Genomic DNA, 18853 nt, shown 5'->3' on the forward strand with positions numbered 1-18853 from the left:
CAGGAGGGGGCTGCACCCGTGGGTGGCACAGGGGCCCGGGTCCCCAGCACTCCGTGCCACAGGCTGAGCTGGCACTGAGGCACGGGTACCATTGCCTTTCCCAGGGTCTCTCTTGCAGCAACCTCACCCTCATGAAACCCCACAGCCACGGGAGCTCTGTTCCAGGCATTTCCCCAAACATCAGCTTCCATGCTCTGCTCTGGAGAGCCAGCGTGCTGCTACTCCTAAAAATAGATCTAGGGCACCTGCTATTGTGACTTAATACCTTAAAGCCTGCCCAGACCTTGTTGATCATTAAATCATGTTAAACATGAGAGCATGCTGGGGAGCAGAGCCATTTCCAAACTCAGTGGCAGAGGCAAAGCAGCTCAGGGACAGTGGGTGGCTGGGGCAGCTCCCATGGGAGCTGTCCCTGAGTGGGAACCGCATGAGTGGCTCCATCCGGAACCACAGGAGGAAAAAACAGTTGTTGTTATTTGGCCTCTCAGAGTGAGAAGGGGAGAAAAAAAACCCAGCAACAACCAAAAGAAGAAAAAACCCAAAACAAAACACAACAAAAAACCACAGGAAATAAACTCCCATGTTTGGGAAACCGCAGTTGCAGTTGACTGTGAGAGCCGTTTGTCTGCCCTGCCCTGCTCGGTCCAAAGGCGGCAAAATGAAACTCCCCACGCCCCACAGCCCTGGGGCTCCCCAGGCCTGGGCAGCACCAGCTCCGGGGCAGCACTCACAAAGGCTTTGCACACCATGTGCACCCCTGCAGCCGAACTGGGGGCACCACATCTGCCCCCAGGATGGACCCACTGCTCCGCGACCTCGCTGGCAGCAGATGAAGCTGGTAGAGAGGAAAAAAAAAAGCAATTTCCATCCCAGCAGAGGCTGGAAATAGCAAGCGTAGCCACAGCAGGAGGCGGCTGGGTGTGCCCGGGCACCTCACACGCAGCCCCACAGGAAGGGTGGGGCGTGAGAAGATGCAGGTGCAGGCACGGGTCTGTGGCAGGTCCCTTCTTTTCCTGTGAACGCCCAGAGAAGGGCTCTCCCGGCAGCGCTCAGCGCTTTCCAGGCAGCGCCTGCCCCAGGGACCCGGGGAGAAGTGCACTGACCCCCTTGGCACCCCCACGCCACAGCTCATGGAGGATGGGGCTCCCCCGCAGCTCTCACCATGCAGACACTGGCGTGGCATCTAAAGGAAAGCCCATGTCCTGTTCCCCCAGCCCAAACTGCAATGCTGGCGCAGCCCCCAACAGCCAGAGCAGCCCCCCAAAAACCACCACAGCCCCCAACAGCCAGAGCAGCCTCCCAAAAACCACCACAGCCCCCAACAGCCAGAGCAGCCTCCCAAAAACCACCACAGCCCCCAACAGCCAGAGCAGCCTCCCAAAAACCACCACAGCCCCCAACAGCCAGAGCAGCCCCCAACAGCTGGCAGACCCCGTTTTCCTGAGTGACTCTTCGCTTGTGGTTTTCTTTCCCCTGCAACTGCCAAAGCACAGCAAGAAAAAAACCAGAGCAGGGCCCAGCTGGCCCTGGATGCCCTGCCAAGGAGGGTCACGGCTCTGCTCCACCGCAGTGGGAAGTTCCTGGGGTGCCCCCGAGCCACTGCTCACAACAGCGACAGTGGGGCAGAGCTGTCCAAGAGCTGCGATTTGGCCACCACAAAAAGTGCCCACATATCACTAAATTTATTTGTACAGAAGTCTATCCAAGAGCTCCCTTCCCCTTCGTATGTAAAGAAAACACAATCCAGCCAAGGCAGCTCTCTTGGCTTCAGCGAGGCGTGAGCTCCATCCCAGGGGACCCTGCCGAAAGCCTCGCTGCCCTCCCGCAGCCCTCACAGTTACTCAGCATTTCCCCCAGCCGGTCCCAGGCAGCTCCACGACACCGCATTCCCCTCCACGGCCCGGGGCTGCCGTTGTCCAGTGACAGCCCCCGCAGCCGCTGCGGAACGCGGAGGGGGCAGAGCAGCCTTTTGCCCCCGACACCGAACACCATCACAACCATAACAGACTTGGAACAGACACGAAACACCTCGGGGAGGAGACCTGAAGAGAGGGCAGAGGGGGAACGGCGTCGTTTCCTCAAGCTGTTTCCCTACAGATCAAGAAAGAAGAGACAGGAGCAAACAGTCTGCTGAAGTCGGGGTGCAGGCAGCGCCTGGTGCTCTGCTGAGGACACACGAGGAAGGGATGGCCCATGGAGCTGCCAGTGCTGCTGGGAACCTGCCCCGGACCAGGAGGGAGGTTGCTGCGCGCCCCAAGGTGCCCAAGGCGGCCGTGAGCATCGCTGTCTGAGAGCAGGAGGGACAGGCAGCAGGGAAAGTAGCGAGAGAAAGCTGCAGGGGCAGACATTTGCAGGTAGCGTGCCCACAGGAGCCCCCAGGAGCCCTCAGGGAGCCCCCCCAGGGCCCATCACCCGCAGAGCACACGAGGTTTTTCTGGGCTGGAGTTGTGCCAGGCGTCCTGCGGGCACGGGGGCAAGAAGGTCCCTCCCGCGGGCCACATGCCCGTGCTGGCACGGGCGGAGGGAAGGGCTCGCCTGGCGATTGCTGCTCCTCGCACGGCTGCCGGCAGCGAGGGAGGGAGGGACGGAAGGGAAAGGGGAAGGGGAAGGCACCCACCAGCCGTAGCCGCCGAAGGAGACGCTGCGCTTCCTCTGGAACATGTTGGAGGCTCTGTGCTGCCGGGGCGCTGCGGACAGCGGCGATGGGACAGCGGCCGCCGTGCGGGGACCGGCGCTTTGTGCCGGCGTCGGGCGCTGTGCCGGGCGGGGGGACCCCAGCACGCCCCGGTCAGCCGCCCCCGGCGCGGCAGCGCATGCACACGCGCACACACAGACACCACGAAAAAAAGTCATTTCCTTTTCTTTTCGCGGCCACAGGCTTTTCGCAACCCCGCGCTGCAAATATCGTATTTCTCCTAATGGCGGGACCACCCGCGGTGCCGCAGGGGCAGCGGGGCTGGGCCACGGACGCGCGCAAACACCGTGCCCTGCGGCTGCCCCAGGCGCTAAGGCCCCATCCGGAGGGTCACCGGTGCCACCGCGGTGGTCTGCCTCTCCCTCTCTGTCCCCGAAATTGTAGCGCTGCAGGCGCAGCACCGGGCTGGCTCCCCGGCAGGGGAACCTCCACTCACCCCTCCAGTGCCCTTCAGGGGACATCCCGCTAAAGGCATCGGACCTCGGTGAGCAAAAACCCCATCTTTTCATCTCCCACGGCAAACAGATCCCGCCATCCCAGAGCCCAGCAAGGCATCTCCCGCCCGCTGCCATGCAGCTGCCTGTGGCACTCAGGCATCCCCTGGCTGAAGTGGCATCTGCAGCCTGACCACCACCCAAACGCCCGTCCTTTAACAGCCAGGCTTCAGGAATCCCATGGAAATGGAAATGCTGACATCTAGCTGGGTATGAGCTCCCATCCATCACAAATCCCACGAAAACAGATGCTGTTCCCTGCACCACGCTTTGGGCATTGTAGGGCACAGCAGAGCCGTGGGGAGGTGAGCCTGGTTGCAGGGGGGCCGTGGTGCCCAGAGGCTGTACCTGGTGCCCAGGTGTCCTCACACCTCCCCAAACCAACCTCCAGCGCGCAGCTGCACCCACTCAGAGCTGGGCTACACCAGGGAATCACCCTCTGCCGGTCCAGGAGAGGAGGAAGAGTGGGAACAGCGAGCCCCCTGGACAATGGAGAGTCAGGGAGAGCTGGGCTGTGCTGGGGCCACAGCACAACACCAGAGCAGAGCCATGCCAGGAGAGGACACGGCTCAGCCAGCATCCTCTGCCATCCCACGGGATCCAGGAATCCCAGAGCCACTGCAGCTCGGAGGCCAGAAGGAGCCTCTGACTGCCGAGGTCCAACCAGATCACTCACCTCCTACCCCAGTGGTCCAAGCCAACGCCTGGTGCAGACTCACAGCATTCCCTCGCCCTGGCACTCCACACAGTGCTGGCACCTGGTCAGAGGCAGCTCTAGCCCAGTGTTCTCATCCAGGCACCCAAAAGCTTTAAATTGAGAGACATTTGAATTCTGTCTGATGTGTGAAAGAAAGGGGTGGGGGGAGAGAGTATTGTGAGCTGGAGAGAAAAATCACTCAACTCCAAGGAAAGAACTTGGACTGAAATCCAGCTATTTCAACTCCTACTTTTCTGCCCACAGCCTTAAAGGGAAGAAATGATGAAAATTCTTTGAATTTTAGAGCTCTTGAAGACATTATTTTTAAAAAACCCAAAACCGTGCTGCAGGTTTTGAAGCCATAATTCAGGCACTACAGAATATCTGGAGCAGTCATTTGCTTGGAGCACGTTTGTTCCTGGCCTGCATGATCTGTGTCAAAGCTCTGCATCAACAGCAGTGTGGTGTTATCCTCTCTCTTCATCTTCCCCCAGGTCATGTCTTCCTTACACTCCTCCTGGCTGATTTCTGCCCAGCTCTACCGAGCTGCTCACAATTAACACGTCTGAAAATAAGAGCTCTGGGTATAGCCAGGCACATTGAAATGAGACCCAGCAGAGCCCTGCGTGCAGAGCGTGGGACAGGGGCTGATGGTGGCTGTGGGGAGCACTGCCCTTGGCTGCTTCCACACCAGGAGAGCCCCAGAGATGGCAGCTTTAGACCTTCCCCTTGCAGCACCATCTACTGCGTCTTGTTCTGCTGCTCCCGCCCTGTGGGAACTCGCGGCTGCCGGAGCTGACCCGGGAGCAGGAAGGGTGACAGGGACACCCACAGCAGGGCAGGACTGGCTCCCCTTTGCCAGGAGGACTCCTCAGTCAGTAGGTCATGACCAGACCCGCAGCTCCTCCTCACGCCGTGCTAAAGCGCAGAGTAACCCCACAGCTGCCCCAGGACTCCAGAGCACAAGAGGGGAGAGCCCTGGGATGGCCATAGGGAAACATCTCCATTTCCTGCTGTCCAGGGCCGTGTGGGGCAGCCCCTGCACAAGCACAGCTCAGCCTGCTCCAGCACCCGGGATTACCCCTGGCTGGCACTGGTGGAAGTGGGGCTCTTCCTGCTGGCAGCCCCCCAGCCACCTCAGATCCAGGTGACAAACTGCATTTGAACCAGGCAAAGGTTAAAAATATACCAAGGACCCAACCTCAGCTCCCCCGAGGCCACCAGCCTCCCTCGATCCCGGGTACCACACCACCGCCTGCCTCCAGAAATAGTCTCTGCAATGACATTTTCTCACTTCCCCTCTCCCCCCTGAGGTATTTCACACAGGCTCAAAAACAAAAAGGAAAAAAGCCTTCCTCCTTTCAGAGCAGGCACAGGGAAATCATAACTGAGCAGCCAAAATTAGGGAACAAAACCCTGGGGGAGGACGATTCCTCAGTACCATCTGCACCAGTCTAAATTAACATCTCCCAGGGGCCTCTGCCAGATCCAAGATCCCATTGCTCTGACCCAACCTGGTGAGCAGCCCCTGCCTACTGGGAACAGTGCCACACTGCTGGTGACACCTCAGAGCAGGACTGTGCCCGGCAAGGGCAGCACAATTCTTCCCTTCCTTACTGGGGTAAGAGACTGATTGCATCATTAGTGCTTTAATATTGCCTGCGGCACGCTGAGGGCATCCAGCTTCCTATTATGATTCTAAAGAAGGTTGTGGGCACCCAGAAATATTAGATTTTGTCCTGACAGGAAGAACATGGCGTGCACATCAGCTTGACCTACAGAGCGAAGGAAAACAGTGTCCAAATTACCTCTGACTCAGTTCATGGGATATTTTAAACAGTATTTTCTCCCCTTTATGGTACTGCTGAAGTGAAAAAAAGAAACTTGATGACTTAAATGCAGCTTCCCACAAACCCCAGCTTGCTCTTGGGGGTGGCACTTCACTGCTCAACAGCTTCAGACCAGAAGGGCTGAGAGGGTTCCCTTGGCCACCACGCTGGGGAGGGGAGGCTGTGTGTCACCCGAGAGGAGAGCTTCAGACAAAGGACAGGAAAGCCTCCCGAGCCCAAGGCTGTGCACAGCTCAAGCTGCAAACCACGCTCCAGCTCCTCTTCCACATTCTCGAGAAACCATTGATGGCTCAGGGACTCATCCCTATGTCCAGAGTGATCTGATCACTCCTGCTCGTTTCTGTGGAAATGGGCAAAAAAATAGATCCTGGAGGAAGCCACCATGCGACCTGCAAAGTATCACTGCTCAGGCAGTTGGCACAGAGGGATCCTTACACTGAGGAAGGGCAGCACCAGCTTTCCCAGCAGCCCAGGGACCCCCCAGCACAGAGGAGAGAAACCCAGGAAACCAACAGGTGCTGACAACCTGGCCCCTCTGCTGGCAGGTGCCTGTGCCCCCCAAAGCCCCGCTGGTCTCTCCCACCATCACAGGAACCAGGTCTCTGCTGCAGAGGGACACAGATCACATCTCATGGCAGCCCTGTATGCAGAAACTCATCACACGGGCTCCCAGGCTCACCGAATTCTTCTCAGCCCACTGTGAATTTAATGTACAGAGTTGCTTGTTTTCTCAAGTCCCATTTTAGAGTCCTGCCTTGCTAGCAAGGGCATGAAATTCCTCTCTCACAGAAAGGCATAAAAAGGCTCTCTCCAGGAAAAGCCTGTTCAAGCACACGGATTTTCTGTGCCTGTTTTCTCCACCTCTTCCAGCCACCCCTTTCCCATGCCGGTGGAGCCTGAGGGAGGATGCCTCAGAAGCAGCAGAGGCTCGCATCCTCATGCACTCTGCCTCCCCAGGATCCCGCAGGAAGGTGGCTCTGTGCATCCACACACGGCTCACGTGTGTGCCTTGCACGGGGTGCTCCACAGCAGGGCAGGCACCACCGGCCCCGCCGTGCTCCCCTCTGTGCCCGGTGGCATCCCTGCTGCAGCCAGGCGAGCCGCTGCCACGCCAGCACCGTGTCCCTGGGCACTGTCACCATGGCTACTCGCATATCCAGCGCACATCCCACACCGCACGGACCAGCAGCAGCTCGCCGCTCGTTTGCCCAGGCGGTGCAGGGGCTGGTGGAGGGAGGATTCATTGGGACAAACCTCCCAAAAAACCTGCTCCCAGTGGCAGGCTGGCCCTGGCAGCTGCTCCAGGAACCGGAGAGCTTTTGGCCCAATTCACACAGCAAACATGGAGCAGGGGGGTGGCTGCAGCCAGTGAAGAAATTGTGGAGAGACAGAAAAAGAACAGCTTAAACTGAAAACCAGGGCTGGGAAAATGTGGGGGCGGGATGAAAGCATGGGAATGAGAGAGACCTGAACATGCTTTGGCTGGAAATTAGGAGGTGTCTAATCTTCAATACAATCAATCTCTGGAACTGTTTCCTAATAATGGAAATAAAGGAAAGAAAAAAAAACAAAAACCCCAACCCCCTAAGTGAGGCTCAGAACATTTGTGAAGATGTTAGACATGATGGTCAAGTCTAGTGGAAAGTGTCCCTGTCCATAGGAGGGGGTTTGGGACTGGATGACCTTTGCAGTCCCTTCAACCCAAACCATTCTGTGATTCCATGGGTCTGTGCTGCCCGCAGCAGCAGGGCACTGGGCTCGCTGCCCCAGCACCTGTCCTGGCACCTTCCCCTGACAGGGGCTGCTCCTCTGGGATGCCCCTGCCCTGCACCCCGGCCCCAGCAGCAGACGGGAATCGGTGTCTGCCCAAGGCTGAGCTGTGCTGGCACAAGGTCAGACCTCAGCAGCCAGGGCCCAGGTTTGAGGCCAAACCCGTGCATGGACACTCTGAGTGTGTCAAACAAGGCACACGGGGCTTGGACTTGAGCTTTTCCAAATCCTGCCACTTCTTGCCAACATCACCTGCATTTTTCAACCATTTTGTGTGGGTTTTGCAGGAGCCAGGCTGAAATCAAATCACAGTCAAGGAACAGTGTTTCTGGTATCCAGCTGGGAGGCAGATGTTAACTCCAAGCAGGGATTCATCTACCCCCACAAAACTGCAAAACTGTCTGTGGAGAACGAGCTGTTTTTAGCTCCTGGAAATAATGTCCCTCCTCCTGTTGCTGCTGAAGTCCTGTTCCTGTTTCCACAGAAGCAGCAGCTACCAAGCACCAGAGCGAGCATCTGACCAGGTGCACAGCAGGAGCAGCAGCAGAGGGCCTCTTTGAGCCGCCCTCAGGACCCCGCTACCCTACAGACAGGCTTAGGGGTGAAGGGGAGGGAGGATGACAAAACAAACAAGCAAAGAAAAAGGCATTTTTGCTGCTATGGTTATCATCCCTAGTGGGAGGAACCGGCAGCAGAGGGAGAGCGCAGTATCTGTGAAACATGGTGTGTGCAAGCGCGAGCCTGCTGCCTGCAATCACGCCGCGTCTCGGATCTGAATTTAAACTCTTTGGCATGATTCCAACCCTCAATAAATGGTGCCTTGTGGACAGATATTATGTCCCTTCTACTGCTAAAACAACAAGCAGTCTTAAGCAAAACAGCAGAGCCTAGAGCACGCAGAAAACGACAGAACCTGGCGGGATCCATCTCACACCCTGCATCCGCCGGGGATGCGAGCAGCATCTCCCACAGCCCTCCCAGGCTCTGTGCAGCTCCACGCCAGGCACACCGGGGCTCTGCCCGTGGGAATGAGCAGGGTGAAGGGAAATGCTCGGCCTGGTGAGCAGACATTGCGCCGCTTCCCTGTCAGGGCTGAGCCGCAGCCTCGCACAGGGACAGCGGCGGGGAGGATCTCCCCCCAGACTGCTGCGGGGCACGCGGGGAGGCTCGGACGTGTCCCTTTTCTGCACGAACACCTGGGGCTCCCCAGCCGAGGAGGTGCCCGGGGGAGGCAGGACAAAGCCCCCCGCATGCCACCGGACCCCACCACGCCGAGCCCGGGGGCAGCAGGGGCCGCTGGAAATCGCCTCCTCGAGCGGTCGGTGTTTACGGGCGGTGCTGGCAATCACTCCACTGTCCTCCCACACGCGGGTCCCGGTCCACCGTCCCCAGCCCTAAGGCTCCGTACAACCCCCGGTTCCCGGCCCCAAGCCCCTGCCCTGGCACCGCGGCTCCGAACGCAGACGGAGGAGCCGAGAGCCGTGAAGGCGCCTCCGCCCGCGGCCCCGCGGGGCTCCGCAGCCCGGAGCACGTACGTACCGGCGAGGATGGAGCCCGCAGCCCCGCGCCGTGCGCGCCGCTCCGCCTGCGGATCCCGCCGCGGTGGGAGAGACGGCCCCGTGCGGGGCGCTGCGGGGCGGTGCGAAACAGCGCGGGGCGGTGCGGGGCGGTGCGGAGCCGTGCGGGGCGGTGCGGAGCCGTGCGGGGCGGCGTGGAACCGTGCGGGGCGGTGCGGGGCGGTGCGGAGCCGTGCGGGGCGGTGCGGAGCCGTGCGGGGCGGCGTGGAACCGTGCGGGGCGGTGCGGGGCGGTGCGGAGCGGTGTGGAACCGTGCGGAGCCGTGCGGGGAGGTGCGCACTCCCCGCCCTCCGCCGCGGCGCCGGGATCCCGCAGGCTGCGGGGCAGAGCCGATTCCTGCCGCCCTGCCTTGCCTACAGCCCTGCCCTGCCCAAAGGGGCCTAAAGGCAGTGAGGCACCCTCGCCCGGCCGTCTCCTCGCTGCCATCCCACCGAGCAGGCGGCCCGGCCGGCAGCATCCCTGTGCCCCGGCAGCTCCACTCCCCGGACACCGCAGTGCCCGCGGCTGCTCTTGCAGAGACAGAGCTTACGCTTGGGCTGCCTTGGGAGACAAACATTTTATCCCAAAGAGAGAGATACAGACACGCTCATGTCCCACAGACTCTCCAGACTGCTCCAGGTAACTTCCCGCGGGTAACTGCCAGGAAACTTTTCCTCTGGGAAATCAAACGAATCCAGTGAAATTAACCCCCTCGGAAATCAAACAAATCTAGTGAAATTAACCCCAAGAGCACTTAGCACTAATTATAAATGATGTTACAGGCATTTCAGTTGCAAATTCAGTGCCAAATGAAACACGCTCATCATGGGTGAGGCTAACACAACTTCTGAAAGCTATTTGCAAAAATTAGTTAAAATCAATAATCAGCCCAGTCATTCCAGTGTCTGTAAATCCTCTCCAGCGGCAGGCAGGGCAGGGGAATTCCCATCGCGGGAAGCAGATGACAGCAGTAAGCATGGATGCCACGGCTCCTGCCGAGAACAGCTGGCACCTCCCCCACGCCCCTAGAAGCCTCTTCCAGGTGTGAATGTCACCTCCCTCCATCCCCACTCTGCTTGCCCTGCATGAAGAGTACCCGCAGCCCTTCCTGTCCTGGGAAATCCAATCCTTTCGGACACCTCCTTCCTCTGCAGCCACCCTCCCACTGTAGTCCTCATCCATGCAATTCCAGGCAGATAAATACTTCAGGGCTTTAAGGGCTCTTGGAGTAAAACTGCTGCTGAAATGGAGAGGGGAGAGCTTTTAGTGTCACAGCCACTCAGGGCCTCAGTGTGTTCCAGGGCTCCTCACAGGCCAGAGAACAGATGCTGCTCTCTGTGTCTGGAGGCCCATGAGGCTTTTATGCTAATATTTTATCATCAAACACGGGATGGGAACCCACAGCGATGCATATGCATCAGCAGGGAGAGCCACAGCACATGCCTGGGATGTGGCTCCTGAGGGGAGAGTTTAAGCACCGAACAAAATTGGGGAATAAGAACAGATATTTTCCAATGATCACTGATAACTGGGGGAAACACAGCCCCTGGCGCCCATCTGTTTTTTAAGTAAATCTCAAGTGCTGCATGCATAAAGCAGATCCTCGACCAAAAGCATTGGGCAGATTACAAGAACAGTTTGGGCAGGCAGGTGGTAGTTTGTCCTGTCCACTGCTTTAAAATAAACAGTGCTTATGTGCTGTTTGCATCTCCTGGTGTAACCACTGCACCTGGACTTTATTTTAAAGCAAAGCCCAAGAGGTTCATGTATCACAGGGCTCCCAGACAGCCCGGGGCTCAGGAGGCCCATGTCAAAACCACGAGGGCTTGTGAAAGAGCAAACAGCAGGGTTTGTGCCAGTGCTCCCCACAGTCCCCCTCACCTGCTGGGGGAGCCCAGGTCTGCCCGGCTGACGATGCGGTGCTGGTGGGGTGAGTAGAGCCACTGGAAAGCCGTCAGCGTCCTCTCCTCAATGCGAAAGCGGCCTTCTCGCACGTACCTAAAAATAACATCAAGAGAGACTGAAATATTCATCAGCGCTGGACTGCAGGGAAGCAGCGGCAGGATGGAGGAGCGGCTGGATGCAGGAGCGGCTGGATGGAGGAGCGGCTGCATGCAGGAGTGGTTGGCTTTGCAGTGCCACCACATCCTACACCACCACGTTCCTCAGTGGGAGCAGAAACTCACTCTACAGCCCATCTGCCTGCATCCCTGTGCCACCCCCATCCCTCACTGCCCACCAGCCCTTGCCCCACGGGCACATGGGGATGTCTGGGACAGGGCATCCCTCGAGACCACCCCCAGGGAGGGGTCCCTGCACCCTCCATGGGTATCTGTAGGGCTGCTGCCACCTGCAATCCCTGTACAGCCCCCAAACCACTTGGGGCCCTCAGACCAGACCCACAGACCCCTGTAACCACCATGTGCAGGAAAGCAAAGAACAAACATTTCCAAAGAAGCACAGGACATTTCCCTGTAAAGGCCCAGGGACAGAGGTACAGCACCCCCTGCTCAGCACCATAGTCTTGGGGTACAGCCTGCCCCCAGCACCCACCCACCCCCGAGACCAGCCCCGTCCCCAGGCTGTCTCTGGCTCCAAGGCCAGACTAAGGCCTTTCTAGTACTGCTTCAAATGCCAGGACAGATGTTGAGGCTTATCAAGTAATAGTCAAGTGAATTGGTGGTTATGAATTTGATTAGAAGAGTATGGGTTCCCTGTTAAATGAGAAAAATTCTGGTAACTGCAGTTGTTTCCGTCTTTTGGAACAAAATCCTGCTGCCTGCTTCCATCCCAGCAGCCAGCTGCATTTCGCACGCACTCCTCCGAACATGAAATTTCACCAGCAAATAATTAATAAGTTAATTAATTGAAGCCCCTGTAGTACTGACTGGAGACACGCGCACACACAGCTGCAGCATCCATGAACCTCAGCCAGAGCAGGAGAGAGCTCCTGTCCCTTCCTCTGCATAGGGATGCTCCAGGAGTTCATTCTCAATGTTAACTGCAGGGATGTGCCCACACTGTCTGGATGGGGCCAAGGGGATGTTGCACAGAGCCATGAGCTCCCCGCTTGCTGCTGCTGGGCTCTGCAACCTGCCTGAGCCCACTCAGCTCAGCCCAGCACTGTGGGGTCCCTGGAGCTGGGGGCAGTGACAGTGCAGCAACTGAGGCTTCCACTGCAGCTGAAGGAAAACCCAAAAGGCTCCCTGAGCACCGCCAGCACAGAGTGACCTGCCAATATTCTAGTTAAAAGCAACCAAGCATGGTGCAATGCCAGTGCTCCCTGCAGCTCTGCTATATGAGAACTCTGTGCAGAGCAGAGGCAGGGAGGCCAGGGTGTCCCTTGGAAAGTGGGGATGCAGAACAGCCCGGCCACGCAGCTGCTATAACAGTTTGTCCAAGTGTGTGAGGGAAAAAAAATGTCTTTGGCTGCAAGGAGCGGGGGACAGAGAGGGAGAGAGAAAAAGCTCCAGTGAGTCCCGCTCTACCTACTCGCCCGGGTTTGTGGGGCTCCCTCCCAGAGCAGGGCGATGGCACCCAGCGCCGGCCTGGCTCGGGCTCTGCTCCCGCCCGGGCCCCGTCCCAGCGCCTCCATCAGCAGCGCCACGGAGCCATCCAGCCACAGCCTGGCATCGCCGCAGCGCCCTGCTCAAAAGTCACAAGCTTCGGACGTCACAAACTGCACAATTCAACATAAAAGAATACAAAGCTCATTCTCAATGTCAGCCCGTCCCGGCTGCTCCGGGCACAGAGCAAGCCCTGTTCCAAGCCCCGTCCCCGCACGCCAGAGATCGGAGGAGCCTCAGCACGCCGCGCGAGTCCCGGGGAATCTCCCGGAACGAGTGGACCTCGGCAGCCCCGGCACGCTGCCGCTCCCACGCTTCCTCCTCAGTGGGCAGGACCCCTTCCCAAGCGCAAAAAACCCTTCGGGATCCGACTCTTCTACCTCTGCCAGGGATCCCCCTCCCAGCACGGTCCCGCCCGCTCCCTGCACCCCCAAGTGTCCCCCCGGCTGGAGCAGCTGCCCCGCCGGGAGCCCCGCTCCACCGGGAGCCCCGCTCCACCGGGAGCCCCACTCCACCGGGAGCCCCCCTCCAGCCGGGAGACCCTCTCCACCGAGAGCCCCTCTCCACCGAGAGCCCCTCTCCACCGAGAGCCCCCCTCCAGCCGGGACCACGCGGCGCCCCTCGGAGCGCCCTGCAGCGTCCCAGATCCAGGGCGAGGTCCCGTGTCCCCCCAGCCTGGGTTCTCCTCCTCTCCTGGGCTGAAAGCTTCCCCCAGGCTAAAGCCCAGACCCCTCTCCACCTGAGCCCCCGCCGGTCTCCATCTCGGGTCCCCCTTGCCGAGAAAGCCGGGACCGCCAGGGTCCGCCGCACTCACCAGCGCACCAGCTCCCAGCGCCGCTCCCCCGCAGCTTTGCCCGAGGCCATCCCGGGGGTCCCGCCGGGCACGGGGGGCCCGCAGACCCCGCTCGGAGCCGGCGGCGGCTGCTCAGCACCGGCCCCGGGCTCGGGCGGCTGCGCCGGTTCCTGCGCTCCCGCCCCCTCCGGCGCCCGGGGGGACCCGGGGGGGGCCCGGCCCCGGGCAGGTGCGGGGGGGCCGCACCGCTCTGCCCGCTTATGTAAAGCGTTATGCAATGCCCCCGCCGGGGCACCCCCGGGGGCACGCAACGCCCCCGGTACCGCTCCGCGGACCCCGGAGTCTCGCACGGACCGGCTGGATCCCATCCGGGGCTCCAAGGAAACGTGCGCTTCCCAGCCTTCTAAACACTTCGGGCAAATCCGCGCTGAGCATCCCAAAGTGCCTCGGGAGCAGCCACGGGGGAAAGAAACCCCAAAACGGGGCCCCGACATCCTGCCCCCCGCCAGGCCCCCCACTCACCCAATCCCTCCAAGTGCGCGGGGGTGAGCGGAGGCCGCTCCTGCACGGCCCGGGGGCTGCACCCCGCCCCTGGTCCTGTCACGGTCCTTGCTCGCTTTAAGAGCACCCACCCAACCCACCTGGCAGAACTGGCAGAACTATTCTCCCGTAAATTCAAAGTAAATTCAAAGTAAAACCTGCCTGAGCTGGAGTTTCCCTCCCAGAGCCCCTGGGCGCTGCAGGGGGCTCAGGAAGCAAACCACACATGCAGTCAGGTGTTACTTCAAGGTGCTTTCAACCACACTGGAAGCTGTTTCCCAAAAACAGTGTTCTGGCCCTAAATCCTCACTTTTCTGATCTTTGAGAACTTAATTTCACAGCTCAGCAAACCCAGGAGCTGCACCCACAAGCCAACAGCTTCATTTGAAGCAAATAGCGTTAATTACTCATGTAAATTTTTATTTGGTAATTCTGAGTCCTGCTGTTGTTGGGCACAAACACATCTGAAGGGCACTGATGCTTCCTTGCAGCCGGGGAGCAGAGGTTGCTGGGCCACGGTAGCTGGAGAGGCTGTGCCTTGCCTGGGCCACAGAAGGGGAATTCAGATAAAGGTCCCCCAAATCTGGGCAGTGACCTGCCTTCCAGAGGGGCTGTCATCTCCTACGATTTATGGGCTGAAGGCTGGAGAGAACAACCTGTCCAGAGAGAATGTGTCCACGTGCCAGGTGGGCAGCTGTAGATGGGATCCCCAGGGGAGCCCAGCAGCTGGGCCTCGAGTGTGTGAGAGCTGAAACAGCAGCCAGGAAATCACTGCACATCGCAACTGATGGTCAGGCAGCACCGGGCTGAGGGGGGCCACGCTCTGCAGAGCCCGAGAGCCGCAATGAACCCACTCTAGTAAATGGAGAGAGTCACAGGGACAGCCGAGCTGGTGCCACCGCTCCCACCACTCACAGTGCCCTGAGCAGAGCCCTGCCTGACCCTCCTCTGGCACTGACCCCAGCCTCGGCTCCCCTCCAGCCCCGGCACTGGCTGCACGGTCACGGGCAGGGAAGCAGTGACGGGATGGACTGGAGGGATGAGAGAGAGGCCAAGGAGGAAGCAGGGAGAGGCTGAAACTCGCCCTCCTGCCCCTACAGCCCCAGAGCTGATCCACTCATGCTTCAGCACAATAATTTTTACAGACCTGGGAGATTCAAAAATAAAAGCAACTTTCACTGAAAAAAAGTTTTTAAAGCATGAGAAAGATTAAAAATTGGACCGTTCACATATCACATACACACTAACGCAGAGGGACAAATTTCATCGCTTAGCTCAAGCAAATATCCTTATGAGGAGATTTTCCAGTCCCTGTGGAAATGTTAAGCTAATGTTAAATTTATTAAAACCCTCCGGCTTTTAGCCTTTAGACTTTAAGGAGCTTCTTATTAGGCTCTTCAAAGCAATTAGAAAGCACACACACACAACATTTCAATTAGGTTGAAAAATAATATCTGAGGCAAAGTTAAACTCATTTATAAATTAAATGCAAAAACCCCCTAATAATTAACTTGGGGGTGTGTGGGGGGAAGCTCTGGTCTCAGAGCACTCCCGTAGCCACCCTGGAAGGGCGCAGGAATCATGTTAACTCCAGTGCACGTGGGATGCAGCTGCCATTGGGATTCATTGGCAATCAGTCACCACTGAAGGGACCTGGGCTTACCCAGCACAGGCCCTTGGCCACATCCAGACCTGCAGGCAGAGGCCCCGTCCATCGGCTCCTCTGGCAGCCCCGGGAAGGAGGGATGGAGGGCCAAAGCAGCCGCAGGTGCTGCCTGGGGCCTGTCCCTGCCCGCTGGCTGGGGGATGGCTGCTGTCCTCACCTGCCCTCTCGGGATGAGCGCCTCGGTAAGACGGGATCAAGCAGACCCCAGCGAGACTGGGAGACCGGCGAGGACAGAGCGAGGCTGTGGTGCCCAGCACACCTTCCCCCCGCAGGGCAGCACGGCCGGGCCCTGCCCAGCGCCGGGGCGTCCAGCGGGAATGCAGCCAGCACCAAACACACACCTACACACGCTCATACACAGCACAAACACACAGACAGACAGACAGACAGACACTGACACAAGCACACACACACACAGACAGACACAAGCACACAAACACACAGACAGACACTGACACAAGCACACAAACACACAGACAGACACTGACACAAGCACACACACACACAGACACAAGCACACAAACACACAGACAGACACTGACACAAGCACACAAACACACAGACAGACACTGACACAAGCACACACACACACACGCACTGACACAAGCACACAAACACACAGACAGACACTGACACAAGCACACACACACACACGCACTGACACAAGCACACAAACACACAGACAGACACTGACACAAGCACACACACACACACACACTGACACAAGCACACACACACACACATACACACAGACACTGACACTGACACAAGCACACAGACAGACAGACAGACACTGACACAAGCACACACGGCAGCGCGGGTGCTGCCTGCACCGGTGCTGGTACCGCTTATCCTTACCGCAGCCGGTACCGCTGTCCACACTGCTGCCGCTGCCGGTGCCGCTGCCGGTGCCGCTGCCGGTGCCGGTGCCGGTGCCACTAGAGGTCAGTGCCGGCACGGAGCAGCGGCAGCGCCGTGGCCCAGCCCCGCTCGGAAGCGCTGCCGCCCGCAGCCCCATCCGCAGTACCCGTATCTCGCATCTCTCATCCCACGTCTCCTCACCCCGCACACTTCACCTCTACATCCCCACATCCCCCATCCTGCATCCCCAGTCTCCACCAGCCTGGAAGCAGGGGAAAAGCCAGGTTTCTGCAGCGGAACCCGGAGCGGAGGCACCTGGTGGGTCTCCCCACGCCTGCTGTCCCGTGGCTCTCCGTGAGCAGGGGCTGCCGGCGCTCCCACCGAGGCACAGGGCTGTGAGATGTCCCCCGGCTGGAGTATAACAGGCAGGAGCTGACAGCCTCTACCCAGCAGTCTCTGGAGCTCAGTCACGCATGTGGGGTGGCAGCAGCGACCCTCCAATTCCTCCTGAATAGGTATTCCTGCCATTTTTGCCTCACTATATTGTAACCTCAGACTTGTTTGAGAGGGAGTTCCTGTCTCTTGGAGCAAGCAGGGAGTGGGGAAGAGTTGCAGTGTAATTGCACCAGAGTGTGTGCACCAGAGTGACCCAAGGCGGCCAGGTGCTCGCTGTGGAGGCAGCCGACATTTCCTGTGCCATGCTGGGTGCAGAGGATGCGCTGTGCTCTGCTGCTGTCCCGCCCGGCAGGCTGCATCCCGGAGCGATGACCTCATTTACAGAGCAGCTCTCTGTCCCTGAGTGCCTGACCTTGACTGCAGGCTTGTCTTTTATCCAGTGGAAAATCAATGAAAATTGTACAAACCTTGTGAAACATGATGCACTCAGACATTCCCCCTCTTCCCTCCCCCCACCTCCCATCTGTAGCTCACTGCTACTAAAGTTAGCACACAAGCCAGGGGAAGACACAGGGAGACATTAAAAACATCCACACACCCCAACATGTCACACTGCCCTGAGAGGGACAAGTGATGCCCTGGCAAGCATTGACCTGAGGAGCTCCACATGAGACAGTGCTGCTCTGAACAAGAAATGCTGCACTCTCCCCCTTCATGCATCTGTTTTCAAGAAGAACTCACTTTTCAGAGAACACAAGTTGAGAGGAGGCCCACATAGGAGTTGGCATGACTGGGTGAGCATTGGGAGGCTCTGAAGCTCTCTGTTGCGCTGTCTGGGGCTGCAAGCAGATCTGTCTGAATAACCTATTGCAAGTGAGCTTCTTGTGCATGCATAGACCTTCAGACCGCACTGCTCATCTTTTCTCCTGACTTAGTGATTTCTTTCTTTGTGAGAACTAAACTTAGTCTCCATCGATGAGCCCTAACACAAAGGCCAGTCTTTCTGTGCTACCAGAAACAGGCCAGGCTGGACCCCACCACTGTGCATCAGGTGAGGGTCCAGTCCTCGGCCGTTACTGTGCATAGATGTCCCAAACCCTCTGTATCACACCTGGAGCGTGCGTTTTGCTGCAGGCACAGGGCAGTGTATTGGCCACAGCACACCCTCGCTGGATCTGTGGAGCACCAACACCACTCAGAGCCTGGAAGCGCTCAAGGGGAGGGAAGGATGTGGGATGGCAGAATGATACCACAGACCATACTCTGTGAGCTCCCCTACAACTCCTCGTTGTGCTGGTTGTACACGGAGATACAGGATTGCAGCAGCAGTTTTAACGGGGAGACGGCAGCACAATTCAGCAACAGAGCCGGAAAACACCGCACTCTCTAGGCACATTTGGGTTTAAGAGAACGGGAATCAGCAGACTGTCAGCTGATGGGGAGGACGCTACCATTTTCCTGTGCCGTCACCGCCGTGCAGCGTGGAACAGGCCACCGCATCCCAGCCTCCCTGCCGGCACAGAGGCGCAAAGGATTGAGTCATCCTTGAATGTGAAGCCCCAGCTGGTCTGGGCACCACAAACAAAAGGCATGAAAGATCAGTAGCCACCTGAGTAAACAAGTTTCTCTCACCGTCTCTCTGGTTTGACTGGCTGCAGCCGGTACCGACCCGCATTTGACTCGCACCCCCGAGTGGCGGTGACACTGTAGCCCCCGCAGGAACACACCGCCGCTGCCTTCCCCACGGACACAGAGCCCCCCGCTCCCACCTCCCGTGGCTGCTCGGGGGTCCCCGCGCCCGGGGCCGAGCGGGCGGCGGCCGCGGGACCCCCCGGGGCCGCTTCGACCTCGGGCTTCAGCACCGCGGACAGCGGCGGGGAGCTGCGGCCCGCGAATCCCCGGGGAGGGAGAGCGGGGACACGACCGTCCCGGGCAGGGGGACCCCGGCCCCACCGAGAGTCCCGGGGAG

At 58.9% G+C, this 18853-nt stretch overlaps 1 protein-coding gene across 7 annotated transcripts in view; it reads right to left on the reverse strand.

Annotated features, from left to right (window-relative positions):
- Positions 1–16880, reverse strand: part of RAP1GAP2 (RAP1 GTPase activating protein 2) — a 56472-nt gene extending 39592 nt beyond the window's left edge. For 4 of the 7 annotated variants that reach the window (XM_040082330.2, XM_040082331.2, XM_040082329.2 and 1 more), the window contains exons 1-2: positions 13443–13563; positions 10944–11060 (exon numbers count right to left, since the gene is read on the reverse strand). In XM_040082330.2, the coding sequence (XP_039938264.1) occupies positions 10944–11060; positions 13443–13492 (167 nt within the window). In that variant the 5' untranslated portion in view covers positions 13493–13563. Of the gene's footprint in view, positions 1–9045; positions 9108–10943; positions 11061–13442; positions 13564–16485; positions 16528–16803 lie in introns of those variants that run through there. The other 3 variants (XM_040082334.2, XM_040082333.2, XM_040082335.2) reach the window with 3 other exon arrangements.
- Positions 16881–18853: the final 1973 nt, after the last annotated feature.

The sequence above is a fragment of the Hirundo rustica genome, chromosome 19 (genome assembly GCF_015227805.2).
Source record: "Hirundo rustica isolate bHirRus1 chromosome 19, bHirRus1.pri.v3, whole genome shotgun sequence".
Taxonomy (NCBI): Eukaryota; Metazoa; Chordata; class Aves; order Passeriformes; family Hirundinidae; genus Hirundo; species Hirundo rustica.